This window comes from Mytilus galloprovincialis, chromosome 3, assembly GCF_965363235.1.
Source record: "Mytilus galloprovincialis chromosome 3, xbMytGall1.hap1.1, whole genome shotgun sequence".
NCBI classification, from domain to species: domain Eukaryota; kingdom Metazoa; phylum Mollusca; class Bivalvia; order Mytilida; family Mytilidae; genus Mytilus; species Mytilus galloprovincialis.
The window spans coordinates 76,867,110-76,887,243 of record NC_134840.1 but is presented as its reverse complement, the minus strand read 5'-3'; the positions used below and the strand labels follow the sequence as shown (position 1 = coordinate 76,887,243).

General features: G+C 30.6%; 2 protein-coding genes across 4 annotated transcripts in view; one reads left to right on the top strand and one right to left on the bottom strand.

Annotated features, from left to right (window-relative positions):
- LOC143068994 (crooked neck-like protein 1) overlaps positions 1-15,658 on the bottom strand; it is a 34,938-nt gene extending 19,280 nt beyond the window's left edge. Inside the window, exons 1-14 of one of the 2 annotated variants that reach the window (XM_076243418.1) lie at positions 15,524-15,658; positions 13,906-13,995; positions 13,439-13,501; positions 12,996-13,087; positions 12,117-12,200; positions 11,634-11,752; positions 11,049-11,171; positions 10,521-10,699; positions 8,837-8,998; positions 8,004-8,132; positions 6,777-6,989; positions 6,176-6,322; positions 5,154-5,348; positions 4,379-4,538 (exon numbers count right to left, since the gene is read on the bottom strand). In XM_076243418.1, the coding sequence (XP_076099533.1) occupies positions 4,379-4,538; positions 5,154-5,348; positions 6,176-6,322; positions 6,777-6,989; positions 8,004-8,132; positions 8,837-8,998; positions 10,521-10,699; positions 11,049-11,171; positions 11,634-11,752; positions 12,117-12,200; positions 12,996-13,087; positions 13,439-13,501; positions 13,906-13,995; positions 15,524-15,574 (1,807 nt within the window). In that variant the 5' untranslated portion in view covers positions 15,575-15,658. The remainder of the gene's footprint in view (positions 1-4,378; positions 4,539-5,153; positions 5,349-6,175; positions 6,323-6,776; positions 6,990-8,003; positions 8,133-8,836; positions 8,999-10,520; positions 10,700-11,048; positions 11,172-11,633; positions 11,753-12,116; positions 12,201-12,995; positions 13,088-13,438; positions 13,502-13,905; positions 13,996-15,523) is intronic. The other variant, XM_076243417.1, reaches the window with a different exon arrangement.
- Positions 15,659-15,810: 152 nt separating this feature from the next.
- LOC143068987 (cilia- and flagella-associated protein 61-like) overlaps positions 15,811-20,134 on the top strand; it is a 50,325-nt gene continuing 46,001 nt past the window's right edge. The window contains exons 1-3 of one of the 2 annotated variants that reach the window (XM_076243406.1): positions 15,811-15,897; positions 18,462-18,625; positions 19,163-19,458. In XM_076243406.1, the coding sequence (XP_076099521.1) occupies positions 18,483-18,625; positions 19,163-19,458 (439 nt within the window). In that variant the 5' untranslated portion in view covers positions 15,811-15,897; positions 18,462-18,482. The other variant, XM_076243405.1, reaches the window with a different exon arrangement.

Sequence of the window (20,134 nt, the reverse complement as noted above, 5' to 3'; positions counted from 1 at the left end):
CAAATTACTGTATATACAGAAATTATTGAGTGCATTAATTATTGCCATTTTGCCATTTAAGACTAAACTGATTTTTGATTTTTTGCAATATTGAGAAAAACTTTAATTCATATAAAAAAAATTGTAAATGGGAGATTCAATCATTTCTATTATAACCCTGTCTTATTAAAAACATAGCAATAATTTTTGAATTTACAGTAGATAAAAATACTACAAAAAACATACATTTTTTTTCTTAAATCATAAAAAAAAAAAAAATCTAAATTAATTATTTCCAATGCATTGTTTCATAAATTTAGAGCATACTTGTCCTCAAGATATTTTTTTTTAATCAGCTGGTATTTATCTTTTAAACAAAAATGTGAGATACCTCTTTCCAAAAAAAAAAAAAAATGTCTAAAATTTCAAATTGATTTATCTCTAAAAGAAGAACTTAAAGGTATCTATTTTTCTATTACATATCGGAATGACTTGGTGAAAAATAACTTGTATGCCAATGTTCGTAAAAAAAATAATCACTATGAGATCAAAACTTTTTTGTGTGCCCTTTAAGAAATTGTTGGAAATTATATGCATTATTTCAATTTTAGCAATTGGTAAATAAAAAATCAATATTTTGAAAATACAGTTAAACTTAGATAAGTAAAAATCATGCAGACAGTCAATTTATATATAAATTATGTCTTATAGTTTTAGTTTTTAGGTTTAGAATGACATCTTATATCTGGAATTATGTATTATTTTAATCTGTATCATATAAACTATAAGCTGAAATATGGATGCCTGTAAATAAACAATTATAGTTATATTTTTGAGTACTTTATTCTTATTAGTTAGTGAACTAATGACACATCCCTCTTACAGAGAAGATCTTTGAAAAGAAGTAAAAGATGGACAAGAAAATTATTAAAAAATCATAGTTTAAGGCTGGGGTCATGGAATTTTTCAGTTGGTGTGACATTTTTGTAGATCTTGTTTTTTTGATTATTTTTGATGTTCACAGTTTTTACCTGTCTATCATAGTTTTCGAGTTGATAGTCAAAAACAATGAAATTAGTCAAAATTTGTCATTTACATACAACAACTCATTTTGTAGTCATCCAATGTTTTTGGCTTTATGGACATTTTTGAATTTTTTGGTGGATTTTGAGTTGCTGAGTCTTTAGTTTTGTATATTGTGTTTCGTGTACTGTTAACAAGGAATTATTTGAATCTGGAATAATTTTGAATTCTGGAAAATTGATTAGAAATGTAGGATGAAAACTAACCCAACTAAATAGGGTTAGCCATGCACGCATGGCTAAGGTTAATTTTACGCTCGCTATCATTTCAGTATGAACTAACTAGCCCCCCCTTAGCCATGCGCGCATGGCTAACCCTATTTAGTTGGGTTAGTTTTCATCATAAATTTCTTATTAATTTTCCAGAATTCAAAATTATTCCAGATTCAAATAATTCCTTGTTTGTTGGTCTTTTTCTTTTTAACTCATGGCGTTGTCAGTTTATTTTTGACTTAGGAGTTTGAATGTCCCTTCGGAATCTTTTGCCTCTATTTTACCAATTTGTTCAACTTTTAACCATGGTGGCCATGTTTGTAGATCACAAACTTTACCGTAGGATTAATCACTCAATTTTAGTTGAAATTGGTTTAGTAGTTTTAGAGGAAAAAGTGTATGACAATGAATGACCACCACAGAAACCAAGTAGGCAATAGCTCAGATGGCCTTTGGGCCAGTTAAGCTAAAAATGAGTGCATACAGGAGGCCATGTCATCGATAACCAGACATTTTATTCAGATTTCAAACTAAAAAGTCTTTGTGCTTGCTTCTTAATGCTGCTTACTGGTAGAAGTAGAATTTAACAGTACTTGGTTTGATCAAGCCAGGCAATGGAAATAATAAATTCCTGCTAACATGTTGCCAAAGAGGCAGTTTTGAATCATTCAAAACTTTGAAGATGTACGAATGTAAAAAAAATGATAAAGCTCTAAAGGCCTTTGGTCTAGATTAGCTTACAATGGAACAATTGTTGGTGTTAAATGCAACTTTCAGCACTCTTGTTTATACCATAGCGACCAGTTTTTATTGGTGTAGGAAGCAGATTGCCTCCACCAAAAAAAAACTAGCAATTCAATTCAATTAAGATAAGTGTCAAACGCGCAAGGCACAAGAGTGGTTCAAACCGTAACCTCAGAATTGACAGGCTATGAGTTACAATTTATGACAAAAATCAGCAAAGACCCATCGAAACAACATCTCATAAACAAATTTAATAATACTTTTAGATATTTGGATGACATTTTGGCTCTCAATAATGACGACTTCAGTATGTATACTAAAGAAATTTATCCTGTTGAACTTACTTTAAATAAAGCTAATACTAACAATGACCACTGCCCTTTCCTCGATCTTGATATCTATATCACTAACGGAAAGCTTAATACTAAAATTTATGATAAAAGAGATGATTTTTCATTTCCTATCGTTAATTATCCATTTTTAGATGGTGACGTTCCATTGTCACCATCTTACGGTGTTTATATATCTCAACTTGTACGGTTCGCTCCTGTATGTAACAATGTTTTAGATTTTAACGAGAGAAGTTTATGTATTACTGAAAAATTATTACACCAGAGTTTTCGATATCACAAACTAGTCAAAACATTTACTAAATTTTATCATCGGTATAAGGACATCATTCGTAAATATAGCTCAACATGCAGACTTCTTATACGTTCAGGTATTTCACATCCAATTTTTTATGGAAATATTCTTTATAAAGCACAAAAATGTCAGTATTCACCTCAGAAACTAACAAAACCTTTAAATAGACTTATCAAGAAGGGATATAGTTACGATACTGTTGTCAGGTCACTAAAGATTGCTTATTTTGGCGTTAATATTGATTCACTTATAGGGTCTTTGCATCGGAACTAATCACATTTATTAAAAAACAAGTTGTTGGCATGACACGGGTTATGTTCTTCTCATATATGTTATGATGGTATGATACTAAACTCTTAACGGGAAGGATTGTGCCTGATATTCATATGATGAAATCATAATCTTTCAATCAGTTTAATTGAAGTCTGGAGCTGGCATGTCAGTTAACAGCTAGTAGTCTGTTGTTATTTATGTATTATTGTCATTTTGTTTATTTTCTTTGGTTACATCTTCTGACATCAGACTCGGACTTCTCTTGAATTGAATTTTAAATGTGCGTATTGTTATGCATTTACTTTTCTACATTGGCTAGAGGTATAGGGGGAGGGTTGAGATCTCATAAACATGTTTAACCCCGCCTCATTTTTGCGCCTGTCCCAAGTCAGGAGCCTCTGGCCTTTGTTAGTCTTGTATTTTTTTAATTTTAGTTTCTTGTGTACAATTCAAAAATTAGTATGGCGTTCATTATCACTGAACTAGTATATATTTGTTTAGGGGCCAGCTGAAGGACGCCTCCGGGTGCAGGAATGTCTCGCTACATTGAAGACCTGTTAGTGACCTTCTGCTGTTGTTTTTTCTATGGTCGGGTTGTTGTCTCTTTGACACATTCCCCATTTCCATTCTCAATTTTAGTGATAACTGTAAATGAAATACTAAGACAACTCCATCATGAAGTTGCCAGCTAGCTTTAATATATATGATATAAGTAAATCTCTTTATGAAAGCTTTAAAACAAGTTTAGCACTTTATTAAAGCTTTAACATGAGTAAATCAATGTAGTATAGCTTTAAGATGTCAGAGTAAATCAATGTATAAAAACAGAATACTACTGTATGTCAAATTCTACAAGCAAAGGAGTTGGTTCAGTTAGACCCCTTTTTGGCCCCAAAATATAGTAGTTTTAGAAAATTGAGAAAATGTAATCTTTAAGCTATATTGTGGAAAGTAAAATGCTTCTGCTACATAAATATGAGCTATTTTTGACAATACAATGCACAAATATTGCGTTCTAGCATCATTAAGTCATGCAAAATTACTGAAATCTTCTAAATTTTAGCATTTTGGTTAATTTTTAGACAGTTTCCATCTAAAATGAAAGTGGCCGCATTCATGTTCATTCATAATATTGAAATGTAAGTTGTATTTGATGATAATACAAAACATATATAAAGGTTGAGGATGAACACGGATGCAGCCACTTTCATTTTTGACAAAAATCATCAGAAAAGTGACGTTTTCTGGCATATTGGATAGATTTTTCATATTTAAGCTTGAATCAGAGTATTTTTAATGACAAAATCAGTTAAAATCTTTCACATAAACTAATCGAATCAATTGAAATAGACACTTAAGTGTTTTAAAAATGTCCAAAACTTTCGTTAGATAAACCTGAAATTTGAGGCCAAAATCGGCCCTTACGAGATCTACTCCTTCACCTACCTCAAATTCCTGCCAGGATTCTAATAACATAAGTCTCTCTTCTTTTTCTCCTGCACTTTTCATAGCGTTATTTGCCTCTTTGTATACCGTTCTGGCTTTGTCAATACAACTGTCTTCTCCTGTTGTTTTCTCAAACTGACCAAAACTTATCCAAACCTGCAGAGAGCAACCAAAGTCAAATTCTGATGTTTTTTAAACAGTTGAATCTAACTATAAAGCTCAACTTTGTAAGAAAATCCAGGATACTAACTGATTATCACAAAGCTTTTAAAACACCAAAGATATATTCTGCCGCTTAATCAAGGATTTAAAATAATTTAAAGTAATCATATGATACAATTACTTGAGATCTAACTTCAAATACATTTTGGGTGATCTCCCCTCCTTTATATATTATTGTAAGGTAAGACTACACAAATTAAGGAAGCAAAAAAATTAACAAAAGTTTTCTTAAATGCTCTTTCAATTTTAATTTTCAAACTTCTTAACATCTGTCAAAATATTTGTTTCTAATATTTTGTATAAAAAACCCTAATGATCTTGTATGAAGATACACTATAAGTGATATCTTCATCTTCCTATGTACTGCTGATATCTTTATTTCACCAACTAAGCCCTTCAAACAAAGATCAAGAACAGTTACTTTTATTGGTTATGAATTAGTATTTCATAAGATCATTGCCTAATGTCAATCCAATCACATCCTTTCTTATTAATAAAACACAAAAAAAAACATTTATGTATGTATATATAAATAGTATTATGTATTACCTTCACATGTTTTGTTCGTTGTAACAAACGTCTGTACAAATTTCTCACTTTATCAAATTCCTCCTGCTCTATCTGAAAATCAATGTAAGATTTCCACAAGACTTCAGGCATATCTAACTGCTGTTGATTTATAGCTAATTCATAAATAGCTTCTGCTCTGTCTATGTCACCCAAAATCGTCTCCAACTCTGCGTACTGTAAAATTGAAATAAGCATGTTCAGTTATACCAGAAACTATGAAAAAGTGTTTATAAAAGAGGAATGAAAGCAGAAGATAAGCATAACAATTATATTTATTAAGATTAGTGATAATACCCTAACTGTTCTTATATTTCTGGAGAAACAAGGGCATTAACTGTTGCCAAATTAATGTAAATTCCATAAAAATATAAATTATTTCATGTCTGGGCAGACTACAAAAATCTAACATATTAAGTAACAAAAATGTGTCCCCAGTACACAGATGCCCTACTCACACTATCATTTTCTATGTTCAGTGGACCGTGAAATTGGGGTCAAAACTATTATTTGGCATTAAAATTAGAAAGATCATATCATAAGGAACATGTGTACTAAGTTTCAAGTTGATTGGACTTCAACTTCATTAAAAACTACCTTGACCAAAAACTTTAACCTGAAGCGGGACGAACGGACATACTGACGGACAAACAGACAGACAGACAGACAGACGAACGAACGTACAGACCAGAAAATATAATGCCCCTATACTATCGTAGGTGGTGCATAAAAAGAATTAATGGACCAACAAAGAAAGCAAATTCAATTTGAATGCATAAGTATACACCATAGTAAAAAAAAACATTTTAACTATTCTAGATTTTTTTATTCAAAAATATCTAGGACCATATGTTATTTAAAGACATCACGAAATAGCAGTTTCAATGATGTAACACTTGAAATCACTGAATTTGACACAAATATCTTCATTCATCTTAATTTTTTCACTATTCTGTATTATGAACATAACCTTAGTATTAAAGTTGTCAAATTATATTGCCTACCTTGATCCAACTTGTACAATTTTCTGGTCCAAATTCAAGAAATTTTTCATACAATATCCTACATCTTTCAAACTCTCTCAACTGTAATTCTAGTTCTATATAGCCTCTGTACAATTTGTTTTTTGGACATTTACCTACTGCTGTACCCTGAAAAAAAGTTTACAAGATATATAATAAATTTATATTTTAAGTTGATACCTTGTTCTACAGATGCTTTCTCACCTTTTTTTTAAATTATTTTTTAATTTCAATTATTCAAAAACATTATTATCTGTCTTTTAAAATTTCAGTCTGCACAGCCAATAGTCCAAAAATATACATTAGTAATACTTTTATTGGACTAGTAAGTGCAAAATTTAGTTAAGATGCATCACAAAAATATCAGAAAACTAGTCTTCGGACTAGTGGTTGGGAAAGATTTTGGTGCAGATTGAAATTTTCAGACAAACAAATTTTCCAAAACAAACATTCTTTTAAAATGATGTATTTGATTTTTTATCAAGCTACTTATAAAACTTATACAATTTCTAATGTAAAAAAATACAAGTACACTTTCTACTAATTAAATTCTATGAATCTAATATCAATACTAAAATCTTACCATCACTCTCCTGGCTCCTTGTAAACTTTTCTGACGAATTTCAAACTGAGCGAATAAAAGCCAGATTTTAGCAAATGTAAATGTTTTATGAGGTATCACATCTAAACAGGCTTTAAACACTTCTCTGACTTTATCAGGATCATCATTTTCTAATTCTTCATAAACAGTATAATTGATCCATAAATATATGTATCTTCTCCAATGGCGTTTCTCCTAGAAAACAGATATTTTTACATTAAAAATAAATGGAGAATGCATCTATGGGACCTAGAAATGCCCCTGCTTGCATATAAGGTTATAAGGGCACATATCTCAAGAATAGTAAAAGTGAGTTCTGTGGTAGTAAGCATTGTTAATAAATTTCATAATATTTGGTTTAGTCAAACTTAAGCTCGAGAACAGAAATGTAAAATTCAGAAATTTTCCCTTTAGGATTCCTTTGGTAAAGGAGCATAACTCTACAATGATAAAAGTGACGCCAAGCAAATTCAAACTGGATCTGTGTTTTGTGGGTATAAACATTTGGTTGAGGCAAATTAAATGTTATTAATGTATAATAATTAAATTTTGAATGAAACTTCTGATTGGATGACGTTGTTTAGTTTATCAGCCCATAGACATAATTTAGTCATGTGACCGTGACGTCATCAACATTTTTTCATGATTTACTCTGGTTTAAATGGAATTTAGAATTAAATTATAAGAAATAACTGAAATATTTTATCTGTCTATCCAAATAACATAAAAAATGTGGTGCACACTTTAAAATAACCTGCTACGCGCATTATTCAGTGTGCACCACATTTTTTATGTTATTTCTTTATACAGAGTTTACTGACTTTGTTTTTGTTTGTATTTTTTCTGGGAGGTAAGCTACTAAAACAGCATATTTGGCCCCACTGTATGGTCATGTGCCTGTCTAATGTCAATACCATTCAGCAAATGTCTAAGTGATTTTGTCCATGAGGGAACTTAGTTGATGGCAAAGATCTCTAATAGCATTGAAATGCATTCTTTTGCTGAATATTTACCGTACTTGAAATTACATCTTAAATCAACATAGAATTTACTATATTTATACAATAGACTTTACCCTGTCACAATACCAATCACTGTAAACCAGCTAGCTATCTCAGACAAGTTCATTTTCACATGGTATGTGCGTAAAAAAAAATTATATCAACAAATTTTGATTTTGTTGCACAACTTTTTTTTTTATTATCTTACTTTAGATGGAGGTACATTTGCTATCGCTCTTTCGTATGTTTCTCTAATTTGTTCTGTATTTCCATCTGCCTCTAACAACCTCAGATAATCAAACCAGGCATCATAATTATATGGATTAGTTTTCACTTCCTGAAAAATAGAAACTTGTCTGTAAATTTTACTAACTAAATACACATACAACTTTATAAATAATCAGCTTGAATATTACTGTTATCATACCATTGGTGTAAAGATAAAAATCAATTGTAAGTTGGTGTTTTAAAGCCACTTTTAAGCACCACTTTTGGCCTATTTCTTGGCAGTCATTTTTATGGGTGAAAGAAGCCAGAGCCCCAGAGAAAAACCACTGACTTTGGGTAGGAAAACTGACAATCTTACTCAATTTAGACTGGAGTCAAGTGCACCTGCACAAGCGAGGTTTGAACACACAACCTCAGTGTTAAATTGAGATTTGTTTTGTTTTGTTTTGTCATGACTAAGCTTTTGTTTCTCAACTTATTTGTTTCCATATGCTGATATGGCAAACCTAAACCCCTTATATATTCCCTTAGCTTAAAATTTGATATTAAAAGAAATTTCATAATAGCAATATAATTTGTGCCTATCTCATCATTAATCATCAATGGCGATAAATATTAAAAAAAGAGCCTTAAATGCACCCCCCTCCCTCTCAATTTTGTATTCAAAACTAAAATGCAAAATGAAATATTTTGGTTGTCACTATTGATTATAATTTTCAGGAAACATTCTTGACAGTTAAAAGATAGAGGGCGCAAAGTTTAAATCTATAAATATAATTTTCACATATACTGAGTATTTCTATAAATCCATACCTCTTCATATTTAAATCTTCTTTTACTGACAATAACATCCTCTATAGCTGCACGACTACCAAACTTCTTCTCATGGACGGTATAATGTTTGTATATTTCTTGACAACTATCTTTTGGAAGATGATCTAAGGCATATTTGTATATCAACCTGGCTCTCTCATGCTGAAAATAAAACATCATTTAATATGCTGAACAGTGATGTTGGCCAGAGAATAAAAACATCATAGTACAATGAAAATAGAGTGCCATGTTTTTCTCTCAGTTCAAAAACCCTCAACAAAATTAAGGTCCAAATATTTGGCTGACATTTTCTATCTACTGTGGATTCATTACTATTCATTGTATACCAATTTTTTGTGGTTTTCATGGGTTCAGGTGAACCAAGAATTTTAATGTTCAACGAATTATAAATTTTCTATCACTATGTATACAGACTTTGACAAAACCATGAAATGACATATCCACTAAAAGGCAAGTTTTCCGCAATCCACAACCAGATGCTCTGCAGAGCGCAGCTTTAAACAACCGCAGTGGTCGAACCCTGAACAGTTGGGGCAAGTATGGACACAACATTCAAGCTTGATACGGTGCTGAATTTGGATTGTGATAAAGTAGTTGACACAGCATAGGTTTCTGACACAGAATGAGTGTGTTCTAATAAACTTTAATTATTTTTTTGGCTATTGAGCAATACTATGCTGTTGAATATAAATCCTCTCAAAATAAATATTTGTAAAAAAATTCTTTTTAATTTCTGAAATTTGAAATGAAAACAAAATTTACACCCTTACACCCCCCCATTTTTTTCACCTTCCCTGTTTCCTTATTAAAAAAAAAATAATCTCAATTCAAATTTCTAATAGAGTTGGCAACAATAACTACTCATTTAGATACATCATAAAATATCAAAATATAAAATGACATACAGTCATGGTTAAAATTAATATTAATAGTTAAACAGTAACTTCTAAAAATAAATTTACAGTGAGATTTATACACTTAAACACAAGTTATAGACAGAAAACTAAAAAAAAATGCTTATTTTGGTCCCTTTTGGTCCAAAAATTCTACACACTTGGGACCATAACCCCCATAATCAATCCAAACCTTCTACCTGTGTTGATATCCTGAAAATAGAAAAATCTTGTTTTGGGGCCCTTATTCCAAAACGGTAGGGACCATCATCCCCAAAATCAATCTAGACGTTCCTTTTGAGGTATTGAACCTTTTAATAATAAATTCATAGAGATCCATAAACTTTAACTAAAGTTATTGTCTGGACACCAAATGTGTCTTCCGATGACGCCACAGACAATGACATCATATAAATATTTTTTTTGCGGTCGTTTAAAAATTGGTACCCATGAAAATAAATGTATCCACAGTTATAAATTTTATTCTTATAGCCCCAATCAGCATTTCTTTTATTCACCATTAACTTATGATGTTTGGGTTCAATTGACTTTATATTTTTTTTCATTGAACCAGTTAAATGGTTTTCTGTTTTTTTAAATTTTGGTATTCTTTACTTAATGCACTATAGACCAATTCTTATTTTGAAACTTATTCTAAAAAACAAAAGCCAATAAGACATTTAATCGCCAATAAGACTTTTAATCGCCAATGAGACATCTATCCACCTTTAAGTCTTCTATATCATTAATGTTGGTTTAACAGTATTTACCTCTTTTTGGCCTTCCTCAAACTTAGCAAAAGCAACAACAAGTCTTTCATCAATGTTATCTTCACCAAAGAACTCTATAGCTCTCTCATAAACCCGTCTAGCACTACTGATATAACTATTTTTCTCTTCAAACTTAGCATATTTTATCCAGTTCTTCACCTCAGGATGTACAAGGACAAGTTAAAAAGTTAAGGAAAACTAACATTAACTGTTCAGCTAGTTAGCTTAAAATATTTCTAAAGTTCAAATTTTTACTCAGATTATCTGTTGAACATTTGCTTTTAGCATCTTGACTTTTAAAAGTCATATTTATTTGTATAATTCCTACAAAAGTTTTTAATAGGGTTTTTCTTTTTGAACATTTGCTTTTGGGTTTTAAGTTAAGTCTATTTGTTAAATTTCTGCAAATTTTTAGATAGATTATTTTTTTGGTACATTTTCTTTTCACAGACTTGTTTTTTCTTAATATAAATGCAATATTTTAGTACAAGACATTAGTCACACAAAAACTGATCAATAAAAGGATATAACGCTCATATATAACTCTTGCTCTGTCTAATTCTTTATATCTTAATTCAAAGTTGATGTAAGAATGCCACGCCTGTTCATCTGGTTCCCACTCCATCCATCTCTCAAACACCTGTCTACAACCTATAAAGAAATTTATAAAAAATACAAAGATATCACTGTTTTTTTTTACATATTTATTATGCTTTTGTTAATTAATAGACGACAAGAATGCAAGATAAACTAATGTGATTTCAGGAAAGACTGCACACAAATAATTCTATCAAAATTGCCACTTGCAACTGATAATTCAGAATATGTTGCTGGGTTGCTGTTTTGTTGCCATACACTAAACATCTCCTTCAATTCAAACTATGTTATGTATTGTACCCATATAACTTTTTTTCTATTAAAAATAAACAAGTTCACAATAACTTTACGTTGTTCATAATGATGCATAGTGATTAATTCATGCAAATATTTAACCAACTTCCAAATACTATATCAAAGTGGCCACAACAGCAGTTACTGCAATGGAAAAACTCATGATCATATGATCACAAAAAATGTCTGTTTTATAATAAAAAGTAGAAAATATAGACTTACCAGCAATGTTACCTAACATTTCTTCCATATAAGTATACTTATACCAGAACTGATTTGCTCTGGGTAATATCGTCAGTGCTCTATCCCAGATGTTTCTAGCATGGTTTATCTGACGATTTCTGAAACAAAGACAGTATTTTAAAGTTTTTTAACATCTTCATATACAAAGTAAAGCATACATGTATGAAGTAATCATATAACAATGTGCTGTTGTTTACTTATTACTGCAGAAATGCTTATTGCAGATACATTTCTTCCGCAAAAATAGTTGTTATTCAGTAAGAAAATATTTAAAAAAAAATAGGAAACCAATTCATAAAGGATTAATTTCATTTTTTTTTATAACAGTATATATGTATTTCAGGAACTTACTATTTACCTTAAAACTATTTTATAAGGCCATTGCAATTAATCAACTGTTCTAATATGTTCTTTTTGGGTTAAAAACAAGGTACTTTTTTGCAATTCATATGTAAATAATACCTCATTTCCATTTCAGCATATTTTAGCCATATTGTTATATTTCTATGGTCAACATCTAATGCTCTTTCCCAAACTGATCTGGCTCTGAAAAATAAGTAAACAAAATTATTTTCCACAATACAAAACTGCATTATTATAATGGTAGACTGCATTGGAGACCCATTGGTTGGGTTAGTCCGTTTTTTGCAATTTGGTCAGATTGTTGTCTTTTTTTAACTTGTTATTGTTTTCAGTGTCAATTTTATGAACTTTTATTTCCTATACCATATGGCAATAGGACATATTGAATATAATTGCAAAATCATTTCAGATAGCACAATATAACATCACATTAACATGATGGAAAAAGGTTCCTATTTTATTTTTTCTATAAACCACATTCAAAACCTCAGCTAAGAAAGGAAATTTTACTCACACTTTTTATAACCCTCAGGGGTATTGTATGGCAAGTTGTCTTAATTTAGACATACTTAAAAGATGTCTAGCAAATCTATTTCCATGGAAAGAGTTTCTACAATAATATCTGTCAAAAAGTAACCTTTTATAATGTGAAATGCATATTTTATAAACATAATACAAATGATGATGATTAGCTGAACACATTAAACACCTTTTGTTATTCTTGTTTTTTTTGTGCCCATACAAGTTGTTTCCCGAAAAGGTAAGTTTTTTTAGTAGCAAGCAAAAATGACTATAGACCTCAAGATCTTAGCTTCAATCCTGCTTACTAACTTACTTATAATGTGAACTTAAGAGAAAGCAGCAGGACCAATTTTATAGTCTTTAGTTTGATTTTGGTACAGATTCCACCAATATGTCATTTGTATATGTACCTTACTATGCAACCATAAAGTTATTTTATAAGTTAAGATTAATTACCTTTGAACTTCTTGTTGTGAATCTTCCCACTGTGCATATTTTATCCAATTTATCATCACTGTTCTATTCTTCCTTATGTTATCCTCAGATGCCTATCATAAAAAATAATATAAGCAAGCTAAAAAAAAGCATACAAAGAATGTATATACATGTAATTAAAAGTCATTCAAAATAAAGATTTTATCTTTTTTTTTCCAGTGTGTCATACCCTCGTTTAACACAAATATTAATTAATTCACAGTACATGTATCAGAAATTTTCAAGAAGCATCCTAACATAGTAAATATTGTCTAACCAACATCTTGTTTATATAGGGTAAAACTAATTCATAATCATAACCTCTAAAAGAAATCTATATGGTAGAAATTACAAAAATAGGATTGAGCTCAAAAAGACAAATATGCATGAAATTGCTAGAATCTGATATATAAATTTGTACTCGCTTTTCTTTTCCTCATTTTATAAGCTGCTAATTCATCTGGATCTGATATCTTCTGTTTTGGAGGCTTTAATATAAAAGTTTGTTTATATCAGTATTGTTATCATGTTAATACTATTTTAGTGACCTTTCTCAATATATATTGAAAATGACCAACTAATTAAATCAAATCAAATTGATACTTATTGAAATTCAAAAGGAGTTAAAAAAAATTACCAATCTATAGCTAGAGCCATATACAAATGTAGACACGATCAAGTTATACTCTATCATTCAAGAGCATCTTTTAAATTGTTAGGTACTGAAACCAATATTGCAAAGTTTACAAAATCTCAATACAGGTGATTTTAACAAAGGATATGTTTTTTTCAACATCTGATTTAAATAAAAAGCTGTTGGTAAAATAATACTGAAATTCAAAACTTTTTTGAACCCCTATGCGTTTTTTTGGAACCCTTATGAGCAACATACTGGAGGTACAAGCTCCAATTCCCTCTCTTTGGCCTCTCTGAGTAACTGTTCTGCAGTAATCTGGACTGGTGCTGGCATCTTGTTCTTAACCTTCAAACAAAGAGAATGAAAGTCAATATACAGTAATTTAAAAAAAAAAAATTAACTACTAATGACCATCATGAACTCAAAATCCTTAACTTTTAATTTTCAGACTTTTTTCATTTTCCCACATTTCCGCAGAAATCTCTTTCTTTCTTCTCATTTCTTTTGTGATAACTTGTAAAATTGGAAGGAGTATCATATTGTTTCCTGCTAATTTGTTGTTTGTTTGATAAGATGATAAGTGTTTGATATGAAAAATAAAATAATGTTACCTGATGATAGCGTTTCTTTGTTTACATTGAAAATGATGTCACAGCTAAAATCCCTTACAACAGGACCAACGTTGGAAAAGTTTCCATATTTCCGTTTCTGTTTTAAGAGTTTGAAAGCAAAATATGCTGGACTATTAAAAAACAAAGTATTCAGACTATGTTGTCCCCTTTCTAGGTTCGCCTGCATCGAATTAAACAGGTTCTAAATTTAAAATATGATTGAAAAAAATAAAATTTAAACAGACTTTGTCCCCTTTCACAGGTAACACCTGTCTATAATAAGGGGACGAATTCCCCTATAACAGTAGAAAAAAAAAGAAAAATATATAATTTTTATGAAATTAAAATCATTGACTTTTTTACCAGATTCATTTGTCATGAGACTTCGAGTATTCCTAACAACAGAATAAACATCTGAAACGTTACAGTATTTACGTTTCTTTTTGAACATTACAATATGTTAGAATTAAAATTAAAAAATTTGATACAGAATTCGTTCCCTTTCACAGGTAATGTCTGCCTCATATTATTATATGAGACCAAAGTCCCCTATTACAGTAGAAAAATCACTAAAAAATCCGGAATTTCATTGTACTAATGAACTCAAAATCGTTCAAATTTTTTCTGTTGCTTTTTTCAATTCCCGCCTTTGCTGTATTCTACTTCCTTTTCCGGTCTTGTTGTCTTGAGACTTTGAGTAGTCTACTAAAATATAGGAACTCAAGGAACACAATACCAATATTTCATTTTAAATAATTCTTTGTCTTTGATATGAATTAACGTTACCTGATGCATTGCGTTTCTTTGTTTACATTGAACATGACGTCATTACTTAAATAACGTCACAAGTAAAATCCCTAACAACAGAACCAAAATCGGAAACGTTACTGTATTTCCGTTTCTTTTTTTATAACAAATATGTAAGTTACAAAAAAATTAAATCATACAGGCTTCGTCCCCATTCACAGGTAATGCCTGCCTCATACTAAAAACTTAAGACAGGAGGTCCCAGTTGACTTCTTGACAGTCAGAGTTAGTTTTCATACAGTTGGAGTTGTCTTTTTGCAGACAGACCAATATTACTCCGGTCGAGATTTCTCGCACCCATTCAGTTATTTACCCTTCTTGATTTCATCAAAATCATTGAAAATGTAAACTGGTAAATGCATAAATTAATGCCATAAAAATTGAAATGCCAAGTTGGGTCATAGATATAGGATAGGACCTATAGGATAAACATTTTTAAAGTTTGAGAACGTCACCTTTGCCACTTTAGGCATTTTGCGTTTGCCATCTTCGTCAACTTCAAGCATCTTGTTAAATTAACATAAACAGCGCCTTTTAAATATAAAACTAACTAAACAGAAAGTGTGGACGTTCAAATATCGAAATTTGTTTTTCCGGAAACGGAAATAGATATGTTCGAAACTGATGACAAATATTCAGAAGAAATAAATACACTGCAGTCCCTTGATTACTTTCAAAAATGATTGGAAATTACATTATATCATAAAATATAATATGCTATTTTGTTAAAGAAATCATATTAGATATTTGTTGATATACGAAACTTATAAAGTATCGTTGCTAAGTAGCAGCTTTGCAATGGCGGTAAAGCTTTGATATTTCCAAAAAAGTGAGAATATATATTGATTATCCACACTAAATGTATGAGAAATAGACATTTGAGTAATTCTTAGTTAAAAAATAACACTTTAAAATTGAACTAGTCCTTATATCACTTACTAATCAGGCACATTTTATGCATGTCAAGCTTAATCAAGTGATAGGTTGGACATGATAATTTGGAATTATATAGCTGTTTTCTCACATGAATTCCTCTGTCAACGACGTTTAACTCAATAACCTTCTTCAACTTGATTGAACAAGAAAGTATTTTCTCAAATTTTACCAATTTTGTAAGGAAACTTTAAATTTTGTAGTCGCCGTCAGCTGAAATTCGTAGCGGTTATCGGTAAAAATAATCTAAACCTTCAATCGTGTTCACTCGAGATATAGTTTTTCACATTCCATTCATAAATCGCAAAAAGAAAAACCACTACTGACCTACCTTTTAAGTGATCACACTGTAATAATCCTGACCTTCACATTTTCCAGAATATTAGTCTTTAGTCTTTAGAAGTGTCAACATGACACTATAGCCTCACCGGACACAATTACGAACGATTTTTGAACTGTGATTAATATTTTTTTATGTAGACTACTTTTCTTGATTTTTTTATACCATAGAATTTAAGATGTATGAAGGCTTTCCATTTTGCATCATATCCCATATAAATTTTTATGCACTTTGGGGTACTTTAGTAAGATTTGCGTGACCTCGTTTTACGGGTCAAGAGAGCCACATATGGACGCAATTCCGAACAGCACTATATTGATATATCTTGCAGAAGAAATCAATGACAACAGTCTATATTGATAAAGCATACATTAATCTTTATCTCAAACACATTTTCATAGGAAAATAAAAAGCACAAGTTTGTTTTTTACTTCAATTACTTCAGCAGTGGTTGCAGACGAAATGTCGGTCATGTGTAAAGGAAAGATTTCTGAATTTTTTTGTTTTTGTGTAAGTTCCTCCTTTAAAGGAGCACTAAATTCAAGTTTATCCATTTCGGTGGTGTACTTATCATTCATCTATGATTTTTTTTTTATATTGGTCAACATTTCTTTCGGAGTTCTCTGGACTTATCAATAAAATTAACATATTTTCTTTTGGCCATAAATAGGTTCACAAGAGTCTAAAAAACGTCAATTGTGGGGTTATTTGGGCGTGATAAAAGGCATCACGCATATGAACAGAATCAGGAGATATTTTTCTTTCTATATATTAACAAAAGAAGGCAATATGCACTTACCTTTATGTATTTTTTTATATAACTTCCAGGTCAGATTGCCGTTCTTATAATATTTTCAGAATGATTTTGTCATCGTCATCAACATTCACCAAGTGCACATAAATTGTATTATCATGAAAACAAGGGATTTTTAATAGGGTTTTTATTTATAAAAACATTTATTGATAAAAATAAACAAATATGATCTCAGAGGGCAAACATTGGAAATCGTTCGTAATTGTGTCCAGTCGTAATTGCGTCCTGTGGGGCTATTAAATCTCTATCTGTAATTTCGATCACTCTGGTAATTTTATGTCTCTATTGTATTAAACTCATTAGTACATTTTTCATTGTAATTCCGCCATCTTCGTTTCTATGAGGATCATTTGTTTACATATGACATTCGTCACTGTACGCAGTTTCCTGAAATGTTCCTTTCATTGATGTGATAAGGTTTCCCGCGCTTTATGCAAATTTTATGAAATTGAACTCCACGGAAACACTTCCGGTAAAAACAATGGCTGATTCCACCATTCAAAATCGTTTATGAAAAAGTGAAGGTCAGGATTATTACAGTGCGATCACTTAAAAGGTAGGTCAGTAGTGGTTTTTCTTTTTGCGATTTATGAATGGAATGTGAAAAACTATATCTTGAGTGAACCCGATTGATAGTTTAGATTATTTTTACCGATAACCGCTACAAATTTCAGCTGACGGCGACTATAGTTCTTGGCAGGTTTTCTGGGGATGTTGTCAACAAACAGAATCATCAGATTTTTTCCTTTATGAGTTGCAGGTTTTTTGAATAGGGGTTCCGTGTTGTCATTCATACAAAAGTTCTGTGACGAGACTTGTATTTTAATTGATTAATGACACTTTCTTTTCCTTTCTTTGCGATTAAAAGTTCTTTTCAATGCTTTATCTTTAGCTGGTACAATCGCTCTAAAATACTTTCACGCCAATTCACATTCGCACCCTTGTTGTTGATTTTATGTTTGATATATATTTGTAATCGAGTTTTGGTACGGTAATTATTTTTTATTGGATACCAATTTTCATTTATCATGTGGGTAAGGGGGAACCACAAAATTAAATATCGTCAAACATGCCAGTTTTCCTTCATCCACAAACAATTGTTCCCACCAAAATTAAATGAACCCTCAGTAAGTGTACTAATATTACAATAAATAATAGTTTAAAAACTTAAATAAAAATTGACTACAGATCAAACGCAAATTACAGCATTTTATTTTTTTTCTGATTTTGCAAAAAGGGGTGTTGGCATTTATGCTACAGTCATCACAGTATTAATTTATACATTTTTGATTTAATTTGTTTCTAGAATTTGCATAAATTGGAAAACATGGCAACAATTACACCTGTGGATGGTCCCCCAGAGGTTGTAAATGCTAGAAGAACAGAATCGCTAGATGCACCACACATTATCAAGCTTGTGAACAGTTCAACTGACCAATTGTTTGGAAGAGTTAATGTTGTCAACTTAATGTAAGTCATAATAATCAGTTTGAAACAAGTCTAGAGATTGTTATGCACATAGTCAACAGTACCAAACATTGTATTTTACATATATGAAATTATTAATTTTAAATACAAGAAAACATGATTTAACATCCAAAATTAAAAAAGAACAAACCAAAATTTACCCTTTTTAACTTATTGCCACAGCATGAAATATTCTATCATCTTAAATGTATCTGACTGATCATGGAGATTGTATTCCATGAAAAAAAAAATAAACACAGGATATCTGTCTTCATCTTTGTATTTTTTTCTGTTCAAAGACAAAAAGTCAGAAATATTACTGAAAAATATAAAAAGTCAGAAATAGTTACCTAATGCTATACCATGTTACAATTAATTTATTAAAAATATAACAGTACAAATATAGTATACAGAAAACCAAAATCTGGATTATATTTTTGGAGTTTTCTGTAAATAAAACAAATATTTAATTGCATTTTGTGTAATTTGATTCTAAACTTTTCCAATTTATTAATTTTATCAATCTTCTCTAATTCACAGAGAGAAAGCTGTGTTAGCGGTCACTCTATGTAACGACAAAGAAGAAATCCTTGGTCATGCAGCATTCTTTGATTATCCCAACATTGAAGGTGTTGATCCATCAACCTGGGAGGAGTGGTTCCACAAGATGTTTGATACTCCTAAAACATCAGCTTTAAATTCCTTGTATATGCATTATTTTGTTGCAAAGAAAGAATATGCCAGTGGTTGTGCAAGGGAGATAATCCGTACTGCATTTAATGCCGTTCCTGACTTACACTATTTATTCCTGAATGTACCAATGAAAGCTTATCCTGGTATGTTATTTAATTAAATACTGTGTCACACTGTCAGGGTTTACAAATTTTCATGGAGTACTTGTTTTCATGCATTTACTAGATAGAAGATGTGAGACACTTATTAAAAATAAATTCTTTATGCTTGTATGCAGAATTGATTCAAACTTTAAAAACAAGTATCTCCAAAATACAATTTTTATGCCCCATTTATGGGCATTATGTTTTCTGTCTGTGCATCCGTCTGTTCCTTTGTCCATTCATTCTTCCATCTGTTTGGTTTTTGGTTAAGGTAGTTTTTGGTGAAGTTGAAGTTCAATCAACTTGAAACTTAGTACACATGTTCCATATTATATGGTCTTTCAAATTTTAATTTGAAATTGGAGATTTTTTCCCATTTTCACGGTCCACTGAACATAAAAAATGATAGTGTGGATTGGACATTCATGTACTGGGGACACATTCTTGTTCTTCAGTCATTGGAACTGATATGTAGCCTCTTGATGTCCAATGAAATAAGACTTGATGTGTAATTTGATATTTTATACTTCTTTATAGTGCATCTAAATATTGCATTCTTCTTGAATTTAGCTTTCAGCTACAAATTGATTATTTGTCTAAAAAAGTTAAAAAAAAAAATTGTATAAATATTTCATCTTGCCCAAGTTTGATTTTGATAGCTATTGGATTCTGTTTG